Source organism: Trifolium pratense, linkage group LG2, assembly GCF_020283565.1.
Source record: "Trifolium pratense cultivar HEN17-A07 linkage group LG2, ARS_RC_1.1, whole genome shotgun sequence".
Lineage (NCBI taxonomy): Eukaryota > Viridiplantae > Streptophyta > Magnoliopsida > Fabales > Fabaceae > Trifolium > Trifolium pratense.
In genome coordinates this window covers 47,967,793-47,990,050 of record NC_060060.1, presented here as the reverse complement: position 1 = coordinate 47,990,050, position 22,258 = coordinate 47,967,793, and the positions used below count along the sequence as shown (strand labels likewise).

Genomic DNA, 22,258 nt, shown 5'->3' with positions numbered 1-22,258 from the left:
TAACAATTTTGATCACGGAGACCAAACCACATTTTGATTTCTGGAAGTATAACTTATTGTCATATTGATCTCTGATTGTATCAAAATTGTAGACACTTCCACAAGTATCTATTTTATTAATCATTTTTATCATTGAATTTGTTTTTAGGTAGTCATTGTTCAATTTAGTCTATAAAATAATTAATAAATGAGACACTATGGATGTATTTGTAATTTTGATATATTTAAAAATTATCGAGAACCAAAATAATTGCTTTCTCGAAAGGTTTTATAGTACTAAATTTACTCTAAAGAGTATTTATATTTTGGTAAAAATTTGTAGAAAACCTCAAGTAAATTTTTTGGTTTTTAGGGAAATTGATAAAATGTCTTGTCGTTTAATTTTCAAACGAACTCGGAATTCGACACAAAACTAAACTAGGAGTTTCTATAATTATTTTTGATGCATTGATAAAGATAAATAACTTTTTATGTGGGAGAATAATTATTGACATCGGAAATGCTGAATCTAGCTGCAAAAATTTCACAAACTATTCTGACGAATGAGTTGTCAAACATTAATTAATGTTTCACTTAATTACTTGATTGGTCACATTCACAATTTCACCAACGTTTGATTTGCTAAAAAATGAGGGACAAGACAGGACAAAACAAAATAATTGTCCAGCGTTTGATGGTAAAAAATACGGAAGGACAACACAAAATAAATATTGATGGACAGGATAAGCGGGCATTTTTTTTGTAACTCGCTGAACTGGAGGATAAATATTTGTCCAGCAGACAAGCAATTGAAAAATACAATTTTATCCTTCGTTTTCTCGCGTCTTCTTTCTTTCTCCTAATTCTCCACAATTGAAAAATACAAATATGCATCACCATTGAATACATGAGCTTTTATATTGCCACTGTGTTCATATGATTCAGAACTTAAGTAATCATGGCCAAAAGCAGCTTTGCCACCACTTCCTCCACTTGCTAGTGGTGGTGTTTGATCTCCATCTCCAGACATGTTGTATTTTCACGATCTTTACACTCTCACTGTTAAGTGAAAGTAACAGACCAGAGCTCTAGATACCAATTGAAGGTGTGAAAACACAAGAAGGGGAGGGGGGGGTTGAATTGTGCTTTAGATAAGTTAAAACTTTTTCTAAGTTTCAACTCAAATAAGTTAGCACCGGATAAAACAAGCAAACACAATGAAGAGATCATAGGAAGAGAAAGTACACAGCATATTTATACTGGTTCCTCTCATAAAACGAGAGTAGTCCAGTCCCCTTGCAATTCCAAGGGATTTCACTATAATCACACAAGATTACAAATGCTCAAGCACACAACAAGAGACTTCTACACAATGCTCAAGCACACAGCAAGAGACTTCTCAAACTTAAGAAAGTAAAGTTTGTTGAGATAATACAATACACTTAAAAGAACCTTAATAATGAAATACAATGAGTACTAAAAAGACTTCAAAGTATTTTGAGTAAGACTAAGATTCAAGGTTCAGAGGATGAGCGTTTCTATTGACAGTTTGAGTGTACAGAGGAGCGTGCGCGTGTAGATTATATTCTTCAAAGATGTAGTGACAATATATATATTCCAATAGAACGCTCCATGTGAATTATGACCGTTGTGCAAGGATCATTTGCCCAGTTAACGTTATCTTTGTAGTCTGGGATGAAAGCAACGTTTGCAGACCAAAGTGGTAGTGAGGTTTCTCTACTTTGTCACGGCAGAAAGTATTTATACTAAACAGAGAAACTTTCACAGTTTGACTTCTAAGCTTCACAAGAATGGAATAAGGTTAAACAGCTTGATTGCCCATTTGAATTACTTAAACCAATCTTGAGAAAGGTCCTTGTAACTTGGCTCCAACGTTCTTTGATTTAGACTGACATGAAAGTGACTTCACAGTGCACAGAGTTCACGAACATCTTCTGAAGTCTTTTTGCTTTTGAATGACTATAGCTTTCAGAGGCAGAATGTTTCAGTGTTAAAGTTCAGAGAAACACAAAGTGACGGCTAGGGTTTCAATAATATTATAATAGCATTACTTAACAAAATAAGGATTACAATACAATTTATAATAATTCCTAATGGACTACTAAACTACTAACATATAAAGCCCAATACTTAAAGCCCTAATAATATTATTATCTAACACTTCCCCTCAAACTCACGATGCATTATCAGATAATCATCAAGAGTTTGTCAAACAAAAAACGAAAATCAAACTACTCTAACTAAATATTTTATTTCTAATACTACCCCTCAAGCTAAAGCATACTAAGCTTTGAGCTTGTTACAAATCAACCCGAAAATAAACTAAATTAACTAATAGCTTCAAATTCAACTTCTTCAGATTTCAGACTTCAAATTGTGAGTATTCCTTCACCGGATTCAATGTGAGTATTCCCTCACCGGATTCAATGTGAGTATTCCCTCACCGGATTCAATGTGAGTATTCCCTCACCGGATTCAAATTTCAAATTGTGAGTATTCCCTCACCGGATTCAATGTGAGTATTCCCTCACCGGATTCAATGTGAGTATTCCCTCACCGGATTCATTGTGAGTATTCCCTCACCGGATTCAATGTGAGTATTCCCTCACCGGATTCAATGTGAGTATTCCCTCACCGGATTCAATGTGAGTATTCCCTCACCGGATTCAAATTTCAAATTGTGAGTATTCCCTCACCGGATTCAGATTGTGAGCTTTCGCTCACCAGACAGATTGCGAGCTTTCGCTCACCAGACAGGCAGATTGTGAGTACTATCTTAACTCACCAGACAGAACCAAACTACAACAAACTAAACAATTTCTTCCTTCCAATTTCTGCATCACAGCAACCACATGACCAAGATTCTTACTTTACAACACACACAATATCATCCAATGCCTAAACTTATTCAAATCCCCATGCCTAAACTTATTCAAAAGCTTATCATGTGCAACCAACTTTAGCGAGAATAGCAACGATATGCCACTTACAAATTCCATGTGAAAGATTAATCTCCACCGAACCAAAATCAATCAAATACAAACTACTTTCAATTCAACAAATTCAAAGGATGTAAAACAACCAAAGAGGAACAAACCAAGATTGCACGAACAGAATGAATAATCAAACCAGACAGAACAAAACAAAACAAACCACAAGAAACTAAACTAGGCATAACCAAATGAAACAGAACCAACCAACTGAAACAAAACAAACCACATTAAACCAAACCAAACAGAAACTCAAATACTGAATTCAATACTGCAAAAGTGCACACACGATACAATAACACTTGATCCTAGTTTCATCTTCATAAACCAATTACAAATATCGTAACCCAAAGTTCACAAAGTGGCAACTCCTTTAGATCCCACCAAAACAAACTTACGTTCCAAAACTGATTTCGACAATCCTTTTTGTAGCAACAAAAGAACAACATCACAGTGATCAGATCAACCATAAACAAAACTTCAGAAAAATCAAACATGTTCCCGAACTTGTGGGAACTCGGCAGCGGAATAACAACATACAATCTAAGGAGGATCGAAACAAGCTCTAGATACCATGTTAATAATAATGATATACACAAATAGGAAAAGAGAAAGACGGCTAGGGTTTCAATAATATCAGAATTGCATTACTTAACAAAATAAGGATTACAATACAATTTATAATAATTCCTAATGGACTACTAAACTACTAACATATAAAGCCCAATACTTAAAGCCCTAATAATATTATTATCTAACATGGTATCGAGAGCATGGTTTGATCCGCCTTGAACCGTTCGTCGTCACTTCCGCTGCTTGTGTTCTCAATAGTTTGAGAATATTGTGATTATTTTGGTTTAATTTCAAGTGTTGGTCTTGAATATGTTTGTTTTTATGTTGTCGTTGATTTGTTCTTTGAAGCTTGGTGTCTCTGAATCGGTGTGGTTGTGCTTTGATCTTGTGCCTATGTCCAAACGACCTTGCTTCTGAGTCTGTTTCAGAACATGTTTGACAACTTCTGAACTTAGGTCATCAGAATTTACTTATAACGGTCCTGCACACTAGTTTGAAAAATTAGTACTACCAATTGTTCCTTTAATACTTATTGTTATCATCAAAACTTCATAGATTTAAAACTTGGGGCTTTAGAATCAATTTTATTCCAACAAACTGTTCGATTCTCTGCAACTGCAATCGAGAGGGGGTTGAAATTATTTGATTCCAGAATTGATCCCAAATCAGATTATGTGGTCCAGTAAACTGGATACTGATGGTGAAAAAGAAAGAAAAATTGATAAGTGACTTAAAGTGATTAAGTGAAACAACTTTCATTTGTTAGCAAATGATTCCAAAGGTGGTTTAAAGGTTATGCAGTTCTACTACAAACAAGGGCAATCAATGTCTAAGCATCTAATAAATGATGCATGACTGAAAAATAAAGGAGAATGTTAACTTGTGCCCTTAAGGCACATGTTAAGAAGATACATGTGGAAACTATTTATTGAACTTGTGTTGTATTCAATTCTCTAAGCATTAAATTCTTTGTATCATTAAATGTTATATATTTCTATTTTTAGCTAGCTTAACATGTGCCCTTAGGGCACAAGTTAACATGACCCAAAAATAAATAACAAACTTGGCGTATTACACCATTCAATAAATATTGTTGTTTCGGAGGTTTTTCCCTATGTATCATCAAAAGTTATAAAATAAATAAATAATGGTAAAAACTATTTTTAAGTATTGTTATATCTTAATTGAGTGAACCTAAAGGGGCAAACATGATCTATGGATATATGTAAAAGACTTTTAATAATAAAAGTAATTGTATAAATCTTTTCTTGAATGTCTAGTGCTAAAAAAAGCTTGATTATAAATTGATAATTGTTTTTTATGTGTGCTACATGGAAAAGGGGAAACATGAATAAAATTTTCAAATTTGTTAATGTTGAGGTCGCCTCTATTTTCCTTTTTTTTGTTGCAAGTGTTGTGAGCTATGGTAAGTCCTTTCTTTTATCCTTTTTAATTTTCCTTATTTTTTTTTTTGTATAAATTCAATTTTCCTTATTTACTTTAATTAACGCCTATATCTCTTGTATTACATTATAGGATCGCCTTATCCTTGTCTTGCAGACAATGATTGTTCTCCTTCATTGTGCTCCTCTCCTACTATGAAAATTATTTGTAGTGATACTAATTGCATTTGCATTTAAAATTTATACTTAAGTTTCAAATTAATTATATGTTACTGTATAATTTTATTCATGCATCAAAATGTTGTCACTCTTGTGATTAATTTCATATTTTGATTATTATTTTTTCAATCTTTTAATTTTCTTATCAGGATCTAAAGCATATTAATTTCACATTTTTTTAATATTGGATAAAAATAAATCCCAAATATTTACAATCCATCAGCTGGCCTCTCTAACTAAAAATAATTATATTGTACTTCATAGATTTTTAAATACTTTAATGATGATGTGGTTTGTCAAAAAAAAAAAAAACTTTGATGTGGAAGTCAAATACAAAGGTTATAACTAATTTAATAATTATAATCATACTCACCATGTTGGAATTAATTTAAGGAAAATGTTTGAACAAAAAAAAATATTTAAGGAAAATGTAAAATAGTGTCTGGACACTTATTAAGCTTTTTTATTTATTTTTATATTTTACTATTAATATTTGGCCTATTGGACTGCCTAATCTGGTTCGGATGTTAGTTTTTGCATTAAGTAGTTTCAGCCCCCTCCCGATCGCAGTTGCGAAAGATCGAACCATGGTTCTCCCTATCAAGTGTCAATCACCATTGGACCAACTAACGATCGGTTGGCACTTGTTAAGCTTTTTTTTTTCTTTCACCACCAATTTAATCTGGTTCGGGGGTCAGTTCTGGCATCAAGGTTCAAATGGTTTCAGCCCCCTCCCGATCGCAGTTGCGGGGGATTGAACCGTGGTCCTCCCTACCAAGTTCAACATCAATCACCACAAAACCAACTAACGATTGGTTCGACGCATGTTAAGCTTATTAATAAGGAAATTTTATCTTGAAATTTGTGCATTTAATACCTTAAAAGTGTAAAATATTATATTTCTAACATTAACTTTACTTTTTGTTTCTTTTTTTGATATGTTCAACAAGTGCTCCAAAAATATTGTTTAGCTCCGAAAATACTGTTTAGCAATTTATACGAATTTGATCAAATGAATGTTGTTTCAACAAATAAAAAATAAATAAATAAATTGAAATGCGAAAAGTCTTGCGAGATTAATTGCTATACATCAACGGTGTAAAACTTTTTAACACATACATCCAATCAAATCACACCATATTGCCACTTTTATAAGTTAGTTCCTAAAATTTCTCAACAAAAATCTACTTTGCGTAATTTGATAGGATGACATGTGTAAATAAATTTACATTTCAATGTATATAAATTAAATCCAAAATCTTGTACCAAAAAAAAAAAAATTAAATCCAAAATCTTGCTCAATATATAAACAAACTTTCAGTTTCTCGGTTGATTTAATTTCTAAAGTACCTAATAATATAGTTTTTTTTAGGCTTAATTGCATATTTGGTCCTTACGATTATTTTAAATTTTAATTTGGTCCCTTACTTTTAAAAAGTTTCAAGTTGGTCTTTTTTGTCAAATTTCTATTGAAATGGTCCACGTGACTAATAGATTTGCCTACTCGGACAAGTTAGGAGGATACTACATGAAAGTTTTAGACGAAATTAATTCAAAATTTATAATATAAGTTAAAAAAAAAGTAACTCAAAATTGAACAAAAATGACAAACTTAAGTTGACATCAATAATATAAATAACCAACTTGAAACTTTTTAAATGTCAGAGACTAAATTGAAACTTAAAATAAACGTAAGGACTAAATATACAATTGAGTTATTTTTTTTATAATGAACTAAATACATTAATAATTCGTCCCATAAGTCCTAGCTCAATCGACAAAAATGCCGAAATTGTTAGGTCAGACGTCGTGAACCAGGTTCAAACCCATGATCTCACAATTATATGAGTTTAATTTCAGTGGATTACATTAATAATTCAATAATTCAATTATAAAAAAAATATATCAGTAATTCAATAAAATTAAATTTTGAGAAAATAATTCAACAAAATTAAAAAATGAAAATTTGTTTAGTTTAATTAACAAAACCCTTCTGTCAAAAAAATAAAATAAAACCCTAACACATATACCCTCGAAACGTCTTCCTGCAATTCTTTTGATTTCGTTGTGTCCTCTTTCTTCTCTCCATTCCCACCCGTGGAGTTAATTTTATCCAGAAAACACTTAATTGAAAAAGCGCGTCTGAGAATCGAAAAACGCACAACAAGAGAGAGTAATAAAGAATGGCAGGTACAGAGGAAGAAAGCGCAGTGAAAGAGCCTTTGGATCTCATAAGACTCAGCCTCGAAGAACGTATATACGTCAAACTCCGTTCTGATAGAGAGCTTCGTGGAAAACTTCATGTAATTTCTTCTTTTCATATCTCTTTTTTCTGATTATTGCTTCTTTTACTCAATTTTATAGTTAGTGTTTGATTTTGATTTCAATTTCAATTTCAATTTTTAGGCTTATGATCAGCATCTTAATATGATTCTCGGTGATGTTGAAGAAATTGTTACCACTGTTGAAATTGATGATGAGACATATGAAGAAATTGTTAGGGTAAGTTCTTTTTTGAGAAAAGCTAAATAGTGAATAATCACTGAAAAAATTGAACATAAATAAGCATTGTTGAGGCCAATATATGTGTAATGTGATTATCTTCTCTAGTTTGGTAAAAGATTGTTATAGTTTATGAGGTGTTTTGATTGGGAGTTATGAGCTATGAAGCACATACACCGACAATTGATATCCATAGTACTCCCTCCGTGACAAAATACAAGCAAAATTCACTTTCATTGGATAATTTTTTTGCTTATATTTTGTCACGGAGGGAGTAATTTGAGAAAAGAAGATTATTGAACAAAACCTCGTGTGTTTGTGTCTGCTTATTGGACACCAGACGCACCTTCAATCCAAAGTCTTAGTGTTGTGCCTGCATGGTTTAAGATACGAAGGGGAAAGGGAGTATAGTCTACCATCTTGAATTGGGGCTTTATTTTTTTCTTTTTTTCATAGAACTAAAACCTCACAATTTGGGGAGCTCAAACAATTAAATGGTGGATGGCGGGAAATTTTCCAAATCCTTTCCCTTGTTTTATGGCTTTGACTGTGAGTTAGGCGGAGTAGGGATGAGGAAGGGTATGAAGTATAAACATTTGACAAGAAATTGACACGTCGACACCACCAGAAATAATTTGAGAAAATCGAATAATTGAACGAGACCACTTGTGTCACTATAGTTTCAGTGTCAGATATCGTCTCGAACACCGGACACACCTGAAATGTTATGTGATAGTGATACATAGGAGGAGGGGGAAACGAGGATAGTCTTCCACCTTGTACGGTGGTTTATTTTTCTTGATACCTTCAATTTAAGGAACTCAAAAAATGAATCAGGGGAGGCCTTTGTAGTGTTTTGTAGGACTATGAAAAATTCTACAAATCATTCCCCTCATTTTATAATACTTTCAATATAAAGAAAATATTAGTTATAAGCTTTCACTTCTCCTCAAGAACACTTTCCTTAACAAAGTGAAGAATTCTGCTTTCTTACCTCCCTTCCCCTTAAAGTCCTTCTCTTCCCACCCTGATTCCCAAGCAAAGCCCAATGATAAGCTTTGAATAAAATTTGGTTTTGGAAACATTTTTCGAAAACAACTACACCCGAATACAATGCTTATAGTCTATAGATGAGCGTAATAATTGTAAAAGCTAGACACTAGTAGCTATTTTTTAAAATAGATTATTGGCAATTCATTTCCAATTGTTGGCCTTATTGTTTAAAAACATTGATATCAATCAACTAATTTGTGACCTGGATATTTGCTTGACCAAGTTTCTATTAGTGAAAAGAAAATTGTCTTCCTCTAAACAGTACTAGTGTACTACAATGAGTTTTGTTCATTCATATCTAGGAATACTATGCATATTTACCATCGTCAATGTGCACCAACCATGAAAATGGTTTTTATAAACAAAATGGAAATTATTGCTTCATTTATTTTGAAGATACTTTTCCTGGGATGATTTTTGTTTTTCTTCTGATTGCAGACTACAAAGCGAACAGTTCCTTTCCTGTTTGTTCGGGGAGATGGAGTGATATTGGTTTCCCCACCACTGAGGACTGCATAACATGGAGTGAAGTTGAACAATGTAATCATTTTAATGACAACTATCACAAAAGTTGTATAACTTCTTAACTAGTAGTAATCTCATTGCTATATGATTAGACTATCTCCAATTGGCATGTTTGCTAGTGTTTTCTGCTAAACATTCAGTTTTTGTATTCAATTTATAGCATGAGAATATCTTAGTATGCTCTTGAACAAGGCTTTTGGCTGCAGCTTGGAGCTGTAGTTATTATATATTAGTGTCTCCATAAGATTAAGCCATGATTCTTGATTAGGTGTATTTTCTTTATTTGTTCTTTGAATTGGGATGATAGGTGGGTGTGGTATATTTCTCTAAATTTTGTGGAATTACCAAAGTTCCATTTGGATAAGGTTTTCAACAAATCCCATTAAAAGAAAAGGTTTCTTCATACTATAAAAAATTAAGCTGATTGGGATGAAATTCTAAGTCTTCCCTACATTATTTGAATGATACAGGAAGATGAGCCTAATAGTCAACTGAATATTGAATACTAGTTTGAAAGTTATAGTTTGATACAGTAAGCAAATAATTTGCGATATTAAACTTTGTATATTCAAATATATTTTGGGTCAATAATTCATTCATCATTTTTTTGGGAGTCGATAAATTATAAATCAGCATTGCTATTCCTCGCGAAAAAGTCATCATAAATTATTCAGAAATGGTTTTAACCATTGGATCATGCGCTTAATTGAATTATCGTGATGTTGTCGTGTTAAATGTTTTCCATCCGAATAATTGATTAATGATTATTCATTCAAATGCTCATGAAAATATGCATAGATTATCATCCAATTAATTGATTGTAAAATAGATGCAGATACTGCAGTTGAACCCCAATATTAAACTAAAACTTTGTCATTCATGTTACGGTCTGAATTTTTCACTCTTTCTGTAGCTTGAAAGGTTGAAAAGGTTCATTTGGTATCAAAGTTGAAATGGAAAAGGCGTTCCACAGAATCATATGAAAATGTGTTCGATAGGATCATATGACAGTTTATCATTGAATATTTGAGAACAAATGTTGATTTCGAATCATATCATTATCATGTCATGATGAGTTGATGACTATCACTGCTAATACGTTTAACAATGATCACTAACTTCATCCGTCACATTTAAATCTATTGTTCTTATGTCTCCATTCTTCATAAACAAACACAATGAACTTTAACGAGGGATTGAATTCAAGCTGATTAGTGATCTCTTTTTGAAATAAATTGGTTGGGAAAATTAGAGTTCAATTTTTAGAAAAAATAATTTTTGGCTAAATTTTATTTATCTTTATGGCTAGACTTTGGATTATGAGTCACTCCCTAATAATTAGAGAGTTTTTTTTTTTTAATTTTTTTTTTTACGAAAATTAGAGAGTTAACATAAAAAATGATAACAATGAACCTTAAAATGATTATGTTTTTTCAGATCCTAAATTAACTAAATTATTGGTTTCGTTTTCCTCCTTTAAGAAACTTTTGTTCAATTTAGGTTACTTATTTTTAACTCTAAATCTATAAGGTGAATCAACATTATAGGTAGTATCATCATAGACCTTAATAGATTTTTTAATTTTAATCATTTGATCTTCTTGTAAACAGAAACCATCGGACCTAACAAAGCATCATCATCAACTAATTTTTTTCGGCTTAATTAGTAAAATGGTCCCTTAAAGACATTTTTGGTTTCAGATTGGTCTCTTAAAGAAAAAAAGGTCCAAATAGGTCCCTTAAAGAAAAAAATGTCTGAATAGGTCCCTTAAAGACATATCCGTTAATCAGTTTGGTCCCTAAAAAGAGGTCTGAATAGGACCAAACTGATTAACGATTATTTCTTTAAGGGACCTATTCAGACTTTTTTTTTTAAGGGACGTATTCAGACATTTTTTTCTTTAAGGGACCAATGTGAAACCAAAAATGTCTTTAAGGGACCATTTTACTAATTAAGCCTTTTAATTTCTACGAGTAAGGATCCTCTCCATTTTCTATGTTTTTCATTTCTTCCATTACTAAAGTATTTTAATATTTTGTGGAAGAATTGATGTTGAACAACATATAAGTGAGGGGACCCATAAACCTAATGTCTTAAGGTTCAATATATAAGGTTTTGGGTGAAAGTGTGGTGTCAAAGTCACTTGTGGGGTTGCTCATAGCCTAATGTGTTGATCCAACCCAATGAGGCTCCCCCTCATAACCTAATAGTGGTAGTATAAGAGTCTGGTTCAACTTGATGAGGAGCAATAAGTGAGTGATGACGGATCGCAAACACAGAGAGACTCACACTTGAGGGGAGATGTTGAGATATATCAAGTGTGCATGAGTTAAGTTTCACATTAGTTGAAAGCATTGATGTTGAGCAACATATAAGTGAGATGACTCATAGACCTAATGTCTTAAGATTTTGAATAAAAGTATGATGTCAAAGTCACTTATGTAATTGCTCTTAACCCAATGTGTAGATTTCAACCTAGTGAGGCTCCCTCTCACAACTCAACACTAGGAAATTTACATATTCTAAATTCTAACACAATCAAACAAAAAAACTAATAGAGAGATGAACAATTAAATAGAAGAACCAATAGAGAGGAGTAGCCAAATAGAATAATCAATAGGAGTAGATAAAAACAACAAAAAAGAAGAGTCAATAGAGAGAGGAACAATCAAATAGAAGAACAATAAGAAAATGAGAAATCAAATAGAAAAATCAATAGGACAAGAACAATCAATCAAAAAAATTAACGGAGAAAGAAACAATCAAAGAAGAGCAAATCAAAACAGAAGAACAAACCAAAAAAACCAAACTAAGATCAATCGAACTGATTTTGTCCCTAATAGCTACCAACTGAGCAAACTACTTTAAATATTACTACCTTTGTCCCTAAATATAAGATCCTCATGAAATATTTTTTTGTCCCTTTTTAGAAGACCTCTTAAATTTCAACTACATTTATTATTTCTATACTTACATGCTCCTAATTATTGTACCTCTTTTTTAGAAATGGATCACCTGCAGTCACTATTTAACTGCAGGTTAATCTCAGCCATCCAGTTTTATTAAAGTATATTATTTATTTGATCAAACTTTAAACCAAAGGCTGCAATGTAATAACTGCAGGGTATCTTGACTGCATGGAATTCAGGTCCATCTTTTTCCACATTTTACAATAAATACTATGATAAAATATAAATTAATTATCTTTCTTAAAAGATAATTTGTAAAAACAACATCAATTATCAATAAATTTATTACTACTACTAATTTTTTTAATTCATGTGATTTAGTCAACAAAATTCTATATATATATATTTTTTTTTATAGATAAAGGAGCCTAAGCCAGAAAAGAAAGAACAACTACAAATACATTATTCTAGAGAATGAGACTCCCCTTAAATCATCACTTAACAATGGAACAATTTCATGAAACGGTTGATCAAATACCATATTTGTATTCACATTGCATCTCATATTGGCTAAAATATTTGTGCATTGATTGACCTCTCAATAAATATGATAAACAATGTCCTATATATAAGGACATTAGCTTTTTTTACGAAGACTTTTACATTATATAAATTTGGTACATTTGAATTTTTGTTTTCAAGTTCAATTCGGGTACTGTATTGAAAAAATAGGCATTAATCAAGGAGAGCAACTTTACGCAATTTATCTTTCTAAATTTTTTATAGGATTTCAGAAATACACATCCAAACTGACAAACAATATTTCTTATATTATTATATTTTCAAAATATTGTTGTGAAAGGAAAAAGAAAAACGATACTTTAATTTTTTTAAATAGTGTATATGTTCTAAAGAAGAATGTTAACCATACTCTCTAACACTAACGAAATTTATATAGGTCTCATCACTTTATAAAGTGAGAGATCCACAATAATTGTAATCAATTAAAAAATGAGTGTCACAGAAATATTAAAAAGATAACATTCCTAATATCTTATCATATTGATGTTTAAATCTCATTAAAAAATTCCTCCTTTATTGAAGAATTTCATGGCTCCCCAGCATCCAAAACTAGAGGGCCCAACTCATCAAGTGATAATTAACATGGTTATCCTTCTATGTTGACCATGAGGGATACATGTGTACTCAATTTGAATTCATTTTTGGTTTGATAAAATCAATTTGAACTCTATTGTCGTTCAGCTGATATACTTTAATTTATTTTATTTTTTATAATAAAGAGGGTCAGAGTCTAAGAAAAATAAGATTACACGAATTAACTCAAGAGATCGATGTAACTCCTAAAACATCAGTAAGGAACACAACCCAAAGCTAACAAAAGAATGAGTTGATATGCTTTAAATTAAACACGAAAATGGTGAAATATTGAAACATTAAACTAATCTCCTTTTTCCTTTTCTTTTACCATATTATTGGTAGAAAGATTTTGTCAATAATATAGAGAATTAAAGGGAAGAAAGAACTACAAAGTGCTGTTAGAATTTTAATAGAACATTATCATATATAGCAAACCTTAAATAGACATATAAAAGTGCCAACAACATAAACTCAATAATATATTATCTAACAATTTTTATTATCTTACGGTGAGTCATCTTTGTCGGGAAATCTAATTTTCTTTTTTTTTTTTGGTGTAGGGAAATCTAATTTTCTCCTTATATTAGAGTCAGAAATTAAACTTATTGTTGGTATATTAAACTGATTTTTTTTTTCGTATGTCAAATAGCCCAGTAGTTAATTAGGTTTACACACCTTAGGTGTAAGAAAATAAAGAATCCTAGATTTAAACTCAGATCATATATACTTTGGCGGATCTTGAGTGATTTTGTTGAAACAACAAATTTATAAATTATATATATATAAATTTCATTAGGTCAATATAATTCATTATTTGTTTTTTAGTAGAAGATGACTTTGTTAATTCAATATAATTCATTAAGATAAATAAGTAAAAAATATTAAGCTATTCTTTTGGCTTTGGTTTATTAGTAGAAGATGACTTTGTTATTTTTTTTAGATTGGTGCATTAATCTTTTAAGCTGGCTTATAAAACATTTAATTTTGTCCTCTTGTAAGGGTTGAAGTATTTCTAGTACTTTTTAGTTTTTATAATGCATCATTTGCTTAGAAGAAAAAAAAAACAGCACGTTTTAAATAGAGAGAAAGTAAGAAATTCAGAATTAAAACTTCAACCTATGCAATAATCTTTCTAATAGTTATTAGCAGAGTTACCCTTACGAAACTAATTGAATTAAAGTTATTATTTAAAATACTAAATAATTAATTTGATTTTAATTAATAATTCTATAGCGAAGTTTTGGTAGTTCTCAATAAAAGAAACAGCGAGATATGCCTACCCCAGTTTCTCTGTTTGATGTTTTCTTTTTTGACAAAATTTTTTGTAAACAATTTGCAATTGTTTTCTTTCACTTTTCCTGCACATCTTGTGTTTGGTTGGTGGTGCACATCTTTACTATTTGTTGTACACCTCTTGTAGTTGCCACTTGTCACATTTATTTTTACCATTTTTATTAGCAAAAATGTAAAAATGAAAACTAACAAAGGTGCGAAAATGGGGTGGAGACGGGGTGGACCAACTTAGACATCCGACTTCAAAAGTTAAGCCCACCCTGATGCTAAAAAGTTAACGGGTTGCAGAGTTGCCCTATCAAACAACATTTTTAACACATAATAGAAAAAACTCAAAAAATTACGATACTAGTAAATATTAATAGTTAATAATTCAATATGAAATCAAATTACTATCGATGTTGTTCTTTAAAATAAATAAGTCTGTTTAAAAAAAAATTAAAATAAATAAGTCTCAATAAAATAATATAGTGTTGGTACAAAAAATTATGTTGATTATTATTTGGTAGATGAAAATTTTAGTCCAAGTTAATTCCTTATTTTTTCTATTTCCCTTCCTTTCAACTTTTTTTCCTTCCAATCTAACGGATCCAAAAAATTTCTCATTTTCATTTTTTTGGGTCGAGTGACTTAGAGTCTCATTGAGATGTGTTATATAAACACAAAAAGGTTGGACAAATTACGACATCATACTTTCTTCACTTACGACATGAATATCAAAACATGAAATAAATATTAAAAAAAATGAAAAATATAATTTTATTGTATTTTTGTTAAAAAATTGTGTTTAAATAACATTTTTCTAATTATATTTGTTTTTAGATTTAAGTTATTACATAGATTTTAAAGAATATATTTTTTTTAATTGGCATGGGCATTTCAAAGAATATTTTATTCATTCTCTAAACAAAAATCTTATTTTATCTATTTATTTATTCTATAATATGACACGATTTTTTTGTAACCTAGTATAGTATAAGACACGAGAATAATCTGACGTGTCATGAAAGGAGTTCCACGTAAAGTACCAATAATTTTCATTTTTCAGATGCCACCGCCACCACATTCCTCTATACAAAAAATCAATATAAATATATCACACGAGATTCTCCATTTTCCTCATCAATCAAAATTCACAATCTCTTTTCAATACACAGAAAACTCTTTTTCCAAAAAAACCACACACAATGGAAACCGCAACCACCCTCACCGGACTCCTCCAAGCCGTCGCCGAAAAATTCCCTACCCGACGTGCCATCTCCGTCGCCGGAAAACTCGACCTCACTCACTCTCACCTCAATCAATTAGTTGAATCCGCCGCAAATCATCTCATCTCCGCCGGAATCAAACCCAACGACGTCGTCGCTCTCACCTTCCCTAACACCGTCGAGGTTCGTTTTTTATACAAAATTCTTGTATTAATTAATTTTATAATTTATTAAGAGGTTAGTTGGTTCTGTAGTGATTGAAGCTAAGATTACGGTTCCATCATAACTGTGATCAAACGGGCTGAAATCACTTGACGTCAGAACTGACTACCTGAACCAGATTAATCTCTTCATATTTAATTATTTGTTGTTAATTATTTTATATTTTGTATTTTGTTTCAGTACGTAATACTCTTTTTGGCCGTTATTCGAGTACGAGCCACGGCGGCGCCGTTAAATGCGGCTTACACATCAGAAGAATTCGAGTTTTATTTATCAGACTCTGAATCGAAGCTTCTATTAACGCCGTTAGAAGGTAACGAACCGGCTCAAGCCGCAGCTACAAAGCTCAAAATTCAACTCGGCTCGGCTTCGCTTATCAAAACCACTGAAGAAGAAGAAACTAAATTTGCTTTTTCAATCTCGTTGAACAAACCCGAGTCAGAGTCAGATTTAAATTCTGTTAACTCAGTTAACTCGATTTCCGAACTCATTAACGAACCATCCGACGTGGCACTTTTCCTCCACACATCAGGAACAACGAGTCGACCTAAGGGGGTCCCACTGAGTCAACACAACTTAGTTTCGTCTGTTAGAAACATTGAATCGGTTTATCGACTCAATGAGTCTGACTCGACGGTTATCGTGCTTCCGCTTTTCCATGTTCATGGATTAATTGCTGGATTACTGAGTTCACTTGGTGCCGGAGGTGCGGTGGCGTTACCATCGGCGGGAAGATTCTCGGCGTCGACGTTTTGGAAAGATATGATTCAATACAATGCCACGTGGTATACTGCGGTTCCTACTATTCATCAGATTATACTTGATCGTCACTTGAATAGCCCTGAACCGGTTTACCCGAGACTCCGGTTTATCAGAAGCTGTAGCGCTTCCTTGGCACCGGTTATTCTAGGTTTGTATTCCTTTTTCTAGTCTATTTTTCTTTCGGTCTACTAAAAATAGTAATATAGGAGAATGCTTAAAAAAAAAAAAAAGTAATATAGGAGAATATCCTTTTGTGTTTAAAATAAAAACAGCTGGATCCTAGTAGCTGACTGTGTGTAGTAGTGCAATCATATATTTCTGACTGTCCGATCGAGAGTAGATACTAGATGGTTCAAAAATATAAAGACTGAAATTTTACATTTTATAAAATCAAGATATTCCTATAAAAATCTAGATATGCCTTTATTATAGAGGTTCGCTCTCAGTTGGATGGTCTGAAATGTGTGACTGTCAACCAAGTTTTCGCTAATTATCCTTTAAAGATAGTTCAGTTGGTAGACTAATAATATTATAGAGGAATATTTATTATGTTCAAAATTATTTACACTAATATTGTATTTAATATCAGACTAATATTGGTTGCTCATATGTTAGTTAGGGTGGCTAATTATTGGGTCAGTCGTTGTGTTTTTTATTCGATTTCTCCTTGTATTGAGAACGAATTAAGTAATGAAATAAGTTAAGTTTGTATATTTAAAAATAAATATCAGACTAATATTACCCAACAAAAATCAGACTAATATTGTATTTTTTTGTTTATGTAATAGACTAATATTTGTAACTAATATCAGGTCGGTTAGAGGAAGCATTTGGGGCACCAGTTTTGGAGGCATATGCTATGACAGAGGCAACTCATTTAATGTCTTCGAATCCTTTGCCACAAGATGGGCCCCACAAAGCTGGGTCAGTTGGGAAACCAGTGGGTCAAGAAATGGCTATATTGGATGAATCGGGTCGGGTTTTAGAGAATGAAGTTAATGGTGAAGTGTGTATTAGAGGAGAAAATGTTACAAAAGGGTATAAGAATAATGTGGAAGCTAATACAGCTGCATTTTTGTTTGGCTGGTTTCATACTGGTGATATTGGTTACTTTGATTCTGATGGGTATTTGCATCTTGTGGGTCGGATTAAAGAGCTCATAAACAGAGGAGGTATAGTATTCATCTATTTTTGGCTTATTACTATAAATTAGTTGGCTGCATTATTATAAATTATATTGGTTAAAATTCTTTTAATGGTTGAAATTGCAAGATAAAAAAGATAATATAAGAAAATCACCGGTTATTAATTTATGATCTGTTTGGATTAACTTATTTTTAAATTTATGCAAAATAATTTATGCAAATAAATAAGTTTTTATACATTATTATAAGTTTGTCAAAATAATTTATATAAAAATAGCTTATAGAAATACAGTTTTCGTTAGTAGAAAACTTATAAATTAACATAAAATCTTATTTATTTGTATAAACTTAAAAATAAACTAATTCAAATATGCCTTTATTTATTTATTTGACTGGACCATTGGTTTTTTCTTTGAATAGGAATATGAATAAGGTGTTTTCTGAATTGAGGAAAACAAAGGTGTTTTAAAATTTGATGCATTGACTATTTTAAAGAAGTTTGTGTTGAAGAAAAAATTATTCAAACAAACATGTGTTACGTTACTTGTATTATCGGTTATTTATTTGGTCATTGATGTGGGTTTGTTTTTGGATTAAGATATGGATTATGCCTATGGTGTATTTTTTTATATAGTTTTTTTGCTAAGTTATTTTTATATGGTTTTAATTTGCCACCTAGTATAGCTCATGTAACTTCTTAATTAATTAATATCTGAATGTTACTTACATAGACAAGTTATTATTAATATTAACGGTACCGACGTTATTTGAGCTGACTGTGTATCCAATGTGTGCCAAATGACAATGATGTTTTTTAGGTTTAGATTTGATAGGGAGAAAGTAGATAGGTAATGAAAATTTGTTGTATACCACTTAAATTTTTATTTTTGACAAACAATTAAAAATATTCCATGTTCAGTTTTTCATTTTCACTCCTAATTGAAATAGCTATCAATTTATTTATCCTTCAATTTGAAGAAATTTTCTAATGGAGGAGATTTTATTTGATTAAAAAAAATCAGGAGAGAAAATATCACCAATAGAAGTGGATGCTGTTCTTCTATCTCATCCTGACGTAGCACAAGCAGTTGCTTTTGGAGTGCCAGATCAGAAATATGGTGAAGAGGTTTGTCTTTTTCTCATTTTAATGTTTCGTCTCACATGTGACATCTTCATTTAATGGAACTATACAACAAATATGGTGTTACATAAGTTTTATGTAGATGCATATATATAAATAAATGTGAATTTTTTTATACATTTTATTTAATGTGTATCGGTATACTTGCTTATTTGTACGACAATGGTGAAAGGTTTACAAATAATATTTATTAATTTTTTTAATATTAAATACTATTTGTGGATCTATTAAAATTGTACACCTCATCAATGTACCACTACATGTCTAAATAAAATGTGTACTAGAGTGTTCACCATAAATAAAAACTATTTACCATAATAGTGATATTTAATTTCCACACATACATACTTCTCACCCAATGATTGGTCTAGCTTGTATGGTATTTGACACCATTAGTCGTTTGAGTTTGATATGAGACTAATCTTTGAGTTTGACAACATAAATGGAAAAGGATTTGGTGCTGTAACATTTCACACAGTTTTAATAACCACCATTGGATCTATTTGTATTATAAGATAGTGATTTGACAGATGCAATCTCTACCATTCAATAAATGATCCAAAGGCCACAATGCAAAACAGTGTGAAACTGTGTGGTTTCACTACTGCAGCAAATCCAGATCCAACATAAATCTAACAAGTTCTTTTATTTAAAAGATAAATTGTGTTGAATAGAATGATTGAGAGAATATGTTGCTACTTGCTACCGTTTCAAAAATGGATTTTGAGCCATAAAAAAAATACCTTAGTTGTCAATCTCAGTCATGATAAACAAATGAATGATCAAAATTTTGAATATTTTTTAGCTAAAATTAGACTGTGAATCATTCCATTTCTGTCAAATTGATTGTAGTGAATTTGGTCTATCATTTCTTGTAATTGATCACATGTAACTTGGTTTCACATTCATTGCATACAATATAGATGTGAGATGTCACCACTTCTATTTATGTGTTTGCATAAAATATACTCTCTTTTCTTATATTTACAAGTGTTATATTTAGAAATTGTGGCGTACAAGAAAACTCTTCAGCTTGAGAATATTCCATTCATTTTTTTTTTAACATCTTTTGTCCAAACAAAGTACAGCTTCTCCACAATACCGTGTATTATTGAAAGTTGAAACCATATTTTATCAAACCCTTTGTTAAGTCTCTCTCATTCTCGGACCTGGATTCCCTGCAGTCAGGGACTTCCTGCAGTCATGCATTCACACTGTTTTGATGGTCCAGATTCAAAGTTGATCCAATAAATAAAAAATATAAATAAAATGGATGGATGAGATTCACCTGCAGTCACTATTTGACTGCAGGGAATCCATTTCCCTCATTCTCCTCATTAAAGGAAACTTGTCACCTAGCACCAACTCATAACCCACGTGTGTGTTACATCATGCAATGCAAAAATTGTGTTGTTTTGTAGTATTGTTGAATTTGTAAAGTGTAGTTTTGTAAAAGTTAGGATTAGAATAGCTAAATGTGGTTTTTTCAAATTTACCTCGTATCCAAATATTCATTAAGTTTTTTTTTTTTTTTTTGTCAAGTAGCCTAGTGGCTAGAAAATTCATCTTTAAAGGTGAATAAGTGGAGTGTCCCGGGTTCGAACTCGGGCTCCTGCACATATAGTGCGATGTTCCTATCAACTGAGCTAAGCTCACGGGGACCAAATATTCATTAAGTTATGCTGTAACAAAATTAATTTTGAATGGATTATATAAAAATGATTATGGATAAAAGTGAATTGAAAGTAAGGTGATTTATATTTGGATTCATGTAAATGTTAGTTAAACAATAAATTTGTGTGTAAATCAATTCTAGATTAATAAACTTCAAATTCTACCTTTAAGTTAGAATCAATTCTAGATGAAAAACAATTATACGTGAGAACAATCAAACATGTCAAAATTAATTTTACGTTGTGAGAACTATTTTGGCTTCTCCAAAAGTAGAACTAAACTCATAGTAACTCTTTGGAAATTGTGTTAATATATCTTTTTACCTTTGAACAGATACATTGTGCAATCATACCAAGAGAAGGAACTAACATTGATGAGGCAGAGGTGCTAAGATTTTGCAAGAAGAATCTCACATCTTTTAAAGTCCCCAAAAAGGTTTTCATTACTGATTCTTTGCCAAAGACAGCTACCGGCAAGATTTTGCGTCGTCTCGTGGCAGAACATTTTGTCTCTCAAGTTTGAACTGTAAAGTCCCTAGCTTTGGAAGTTTAGATACTTGATCAATAAAGGGTTGGAGGGAAACTTGAAATTTAAGAGGAAAATATTTATGCAACTTGTCATTTTTACATTATAATGTAATAGTGTAGATTTTAATTAATGATTCTTGTGAAGTGAGAAACAATGCAATGTTTAAAGAATTTTTCAATCTGCTTTTGCTAATATTTCTAAGTTCATGGATCATGATATTTATGAAGCTAAAAAATGTGTGCATAAAAACCATGCAAAATTCTACAGCACCAATTGTGCAAAACACAGGAAAATTATGGATTTTGGGTTAAGCAATGTTTTACTTTGAAATGAAAGTCAAGGTAGCAGTAAAAAAAGAGACTGATGAATCATAGTAAAAAGTGACTGCTTCGGTTCCAATTTTGTGGCTTACCTTTCATGAGTTAGGATTTCTTCATCTCCCACTCTATTTTCTCTGACACTAAAGTTTTGGGATGATTTGGAGTGTCGTTGATATTTTAACATTACTTAATGTTGCATATCAAGCCTACTCCCACTCCACTAGTCTTTTACCATAAAGCCACATTTTATCTTTTAATAACACTATTAGTAAAAGTATATTTTATTAACTTACTTTTTATTTTCCATATTAATTTATCTTCTTGTTGTTAATGACATTTTTATCCCCGTGTATTCATTTCTTCCTAGTATATCAAATATCTATCTTTATTTTCAACGTGTATGTTTTAATTTTTTGCATGCTTGCAGTATAATTAAGGCTTAAATGATCAATTCGTCTCGTCCATGTAAGTTCGCAAGTTTTTGGTTTTCGTCTCTGTATCTTTTTTTGTTTTAAAATAATCCATGAATGTGTAAACCTTTTTGGTTTTAGTCCCTAACGTTAAGTGCCATTTCAAAAATGATGACGTGGCAAACAAAGGATAATAGTCTCGGAATGTGTAAACCTTTTTGGT

The 22,258-nt window shown here is 31.4% G+C and overlaps 2 protein-coding genes across 2 annotated transcripts; both read left to right on the top strand.

The window, feature by feature from the left end:
- Window positions 1-4,899: 4,899 nt before the first annotated feature.
- LOC123911084 (sm-like protein LSM3A) lies at window positions 4,900-9,522 on the top strand. The gene is made up of 4 exons (XM_045962429.1): window positions 4,900-4,989; window positions 5,100-7,488; window positions 7,592-7,687; window positions 9,179-9,522. The coding sequence occupies exons 2-4, from the start codon at window positions 7,369-7,371 to the stop codon at window positions 9,257-9,259; spliced, it is 297 nt and encodes a 98-aa protein (XP_045818385.1). The 5' UTR covers window positions 4,900-4,989; window positions 5,100-7,368; the 3' UTR covers window positions 9,260-9,522.
- A 6,113-nt stretch (window positions 9,523-15,635) lies between these two features.
- LOC123907891 (oxalate--CoA ligase) lies at window positions 15,636-21,497 on the top strand. Its single transcript, XM_045958337.1, has 5 exons — window positions 15,636-16,016; window positions 16,236-16,965; window positions 17,630-17,989; window positions 18,985-19,088; window positions 21,111-21,497. The coding sequence occupies exons 1-5, from the start codon at window positions 15,813-15,815 to the stop codon at window positions 21,297-21,299; spliced, it is 1,587 nt and encodes a 528-aa protein (XP_045814293.1). The 5' UTR covers window positions 15,636-15,812; the 3' UTR covers window positions 21,300-21,497.
- The last annotated feature ends 761 nt before the right edge of the window (window positions 21,498-22,258 follow it).

Coding starts and splice junctions, on each gene's coding strand:
- LOC123911084 (XM_045962429.1), top strand. CDS start 7,369: ATGGCAGGTACAGAGGAAGAAAGCGCAGTGAAAGAGCCTTTGGATCTC. Junction 7,489..7,591: donor AGCTTCGTGGAAAACTTCAT/GTAATTTCTTCT, acceptor TTCAATTTTTAG/GCTTATGATCAGCATCTTAA. Junction 7,688..9,178: donor CATATGAAGAAATTGTTAGG/GTAAGTTCTTTT, acceptor TTCTGATTGCAG/ACTACAAAGCGAACAGTTCC.
- LOC123907891 (XM_045958337.1), top strand. CDS start 15,813: ATGGAAACCGCAACCACCCTCACCGGACTCCTCCAAGCCGTCGCCGAA. Junction 17,990..18,984: donor AGAGCTCATAAACAGAGGAG/GTATAGTATTCA, acceptor AAAAAAAATCAG/GAGAGAAAATATCACCAATA. Junction 19,089..21,110: donor ATCAGAAATATGGTGAAGAG/GTTTGTCTTTTT, acceptor ACCTTTGAACAG/ATACATTGTGCAATCATACC.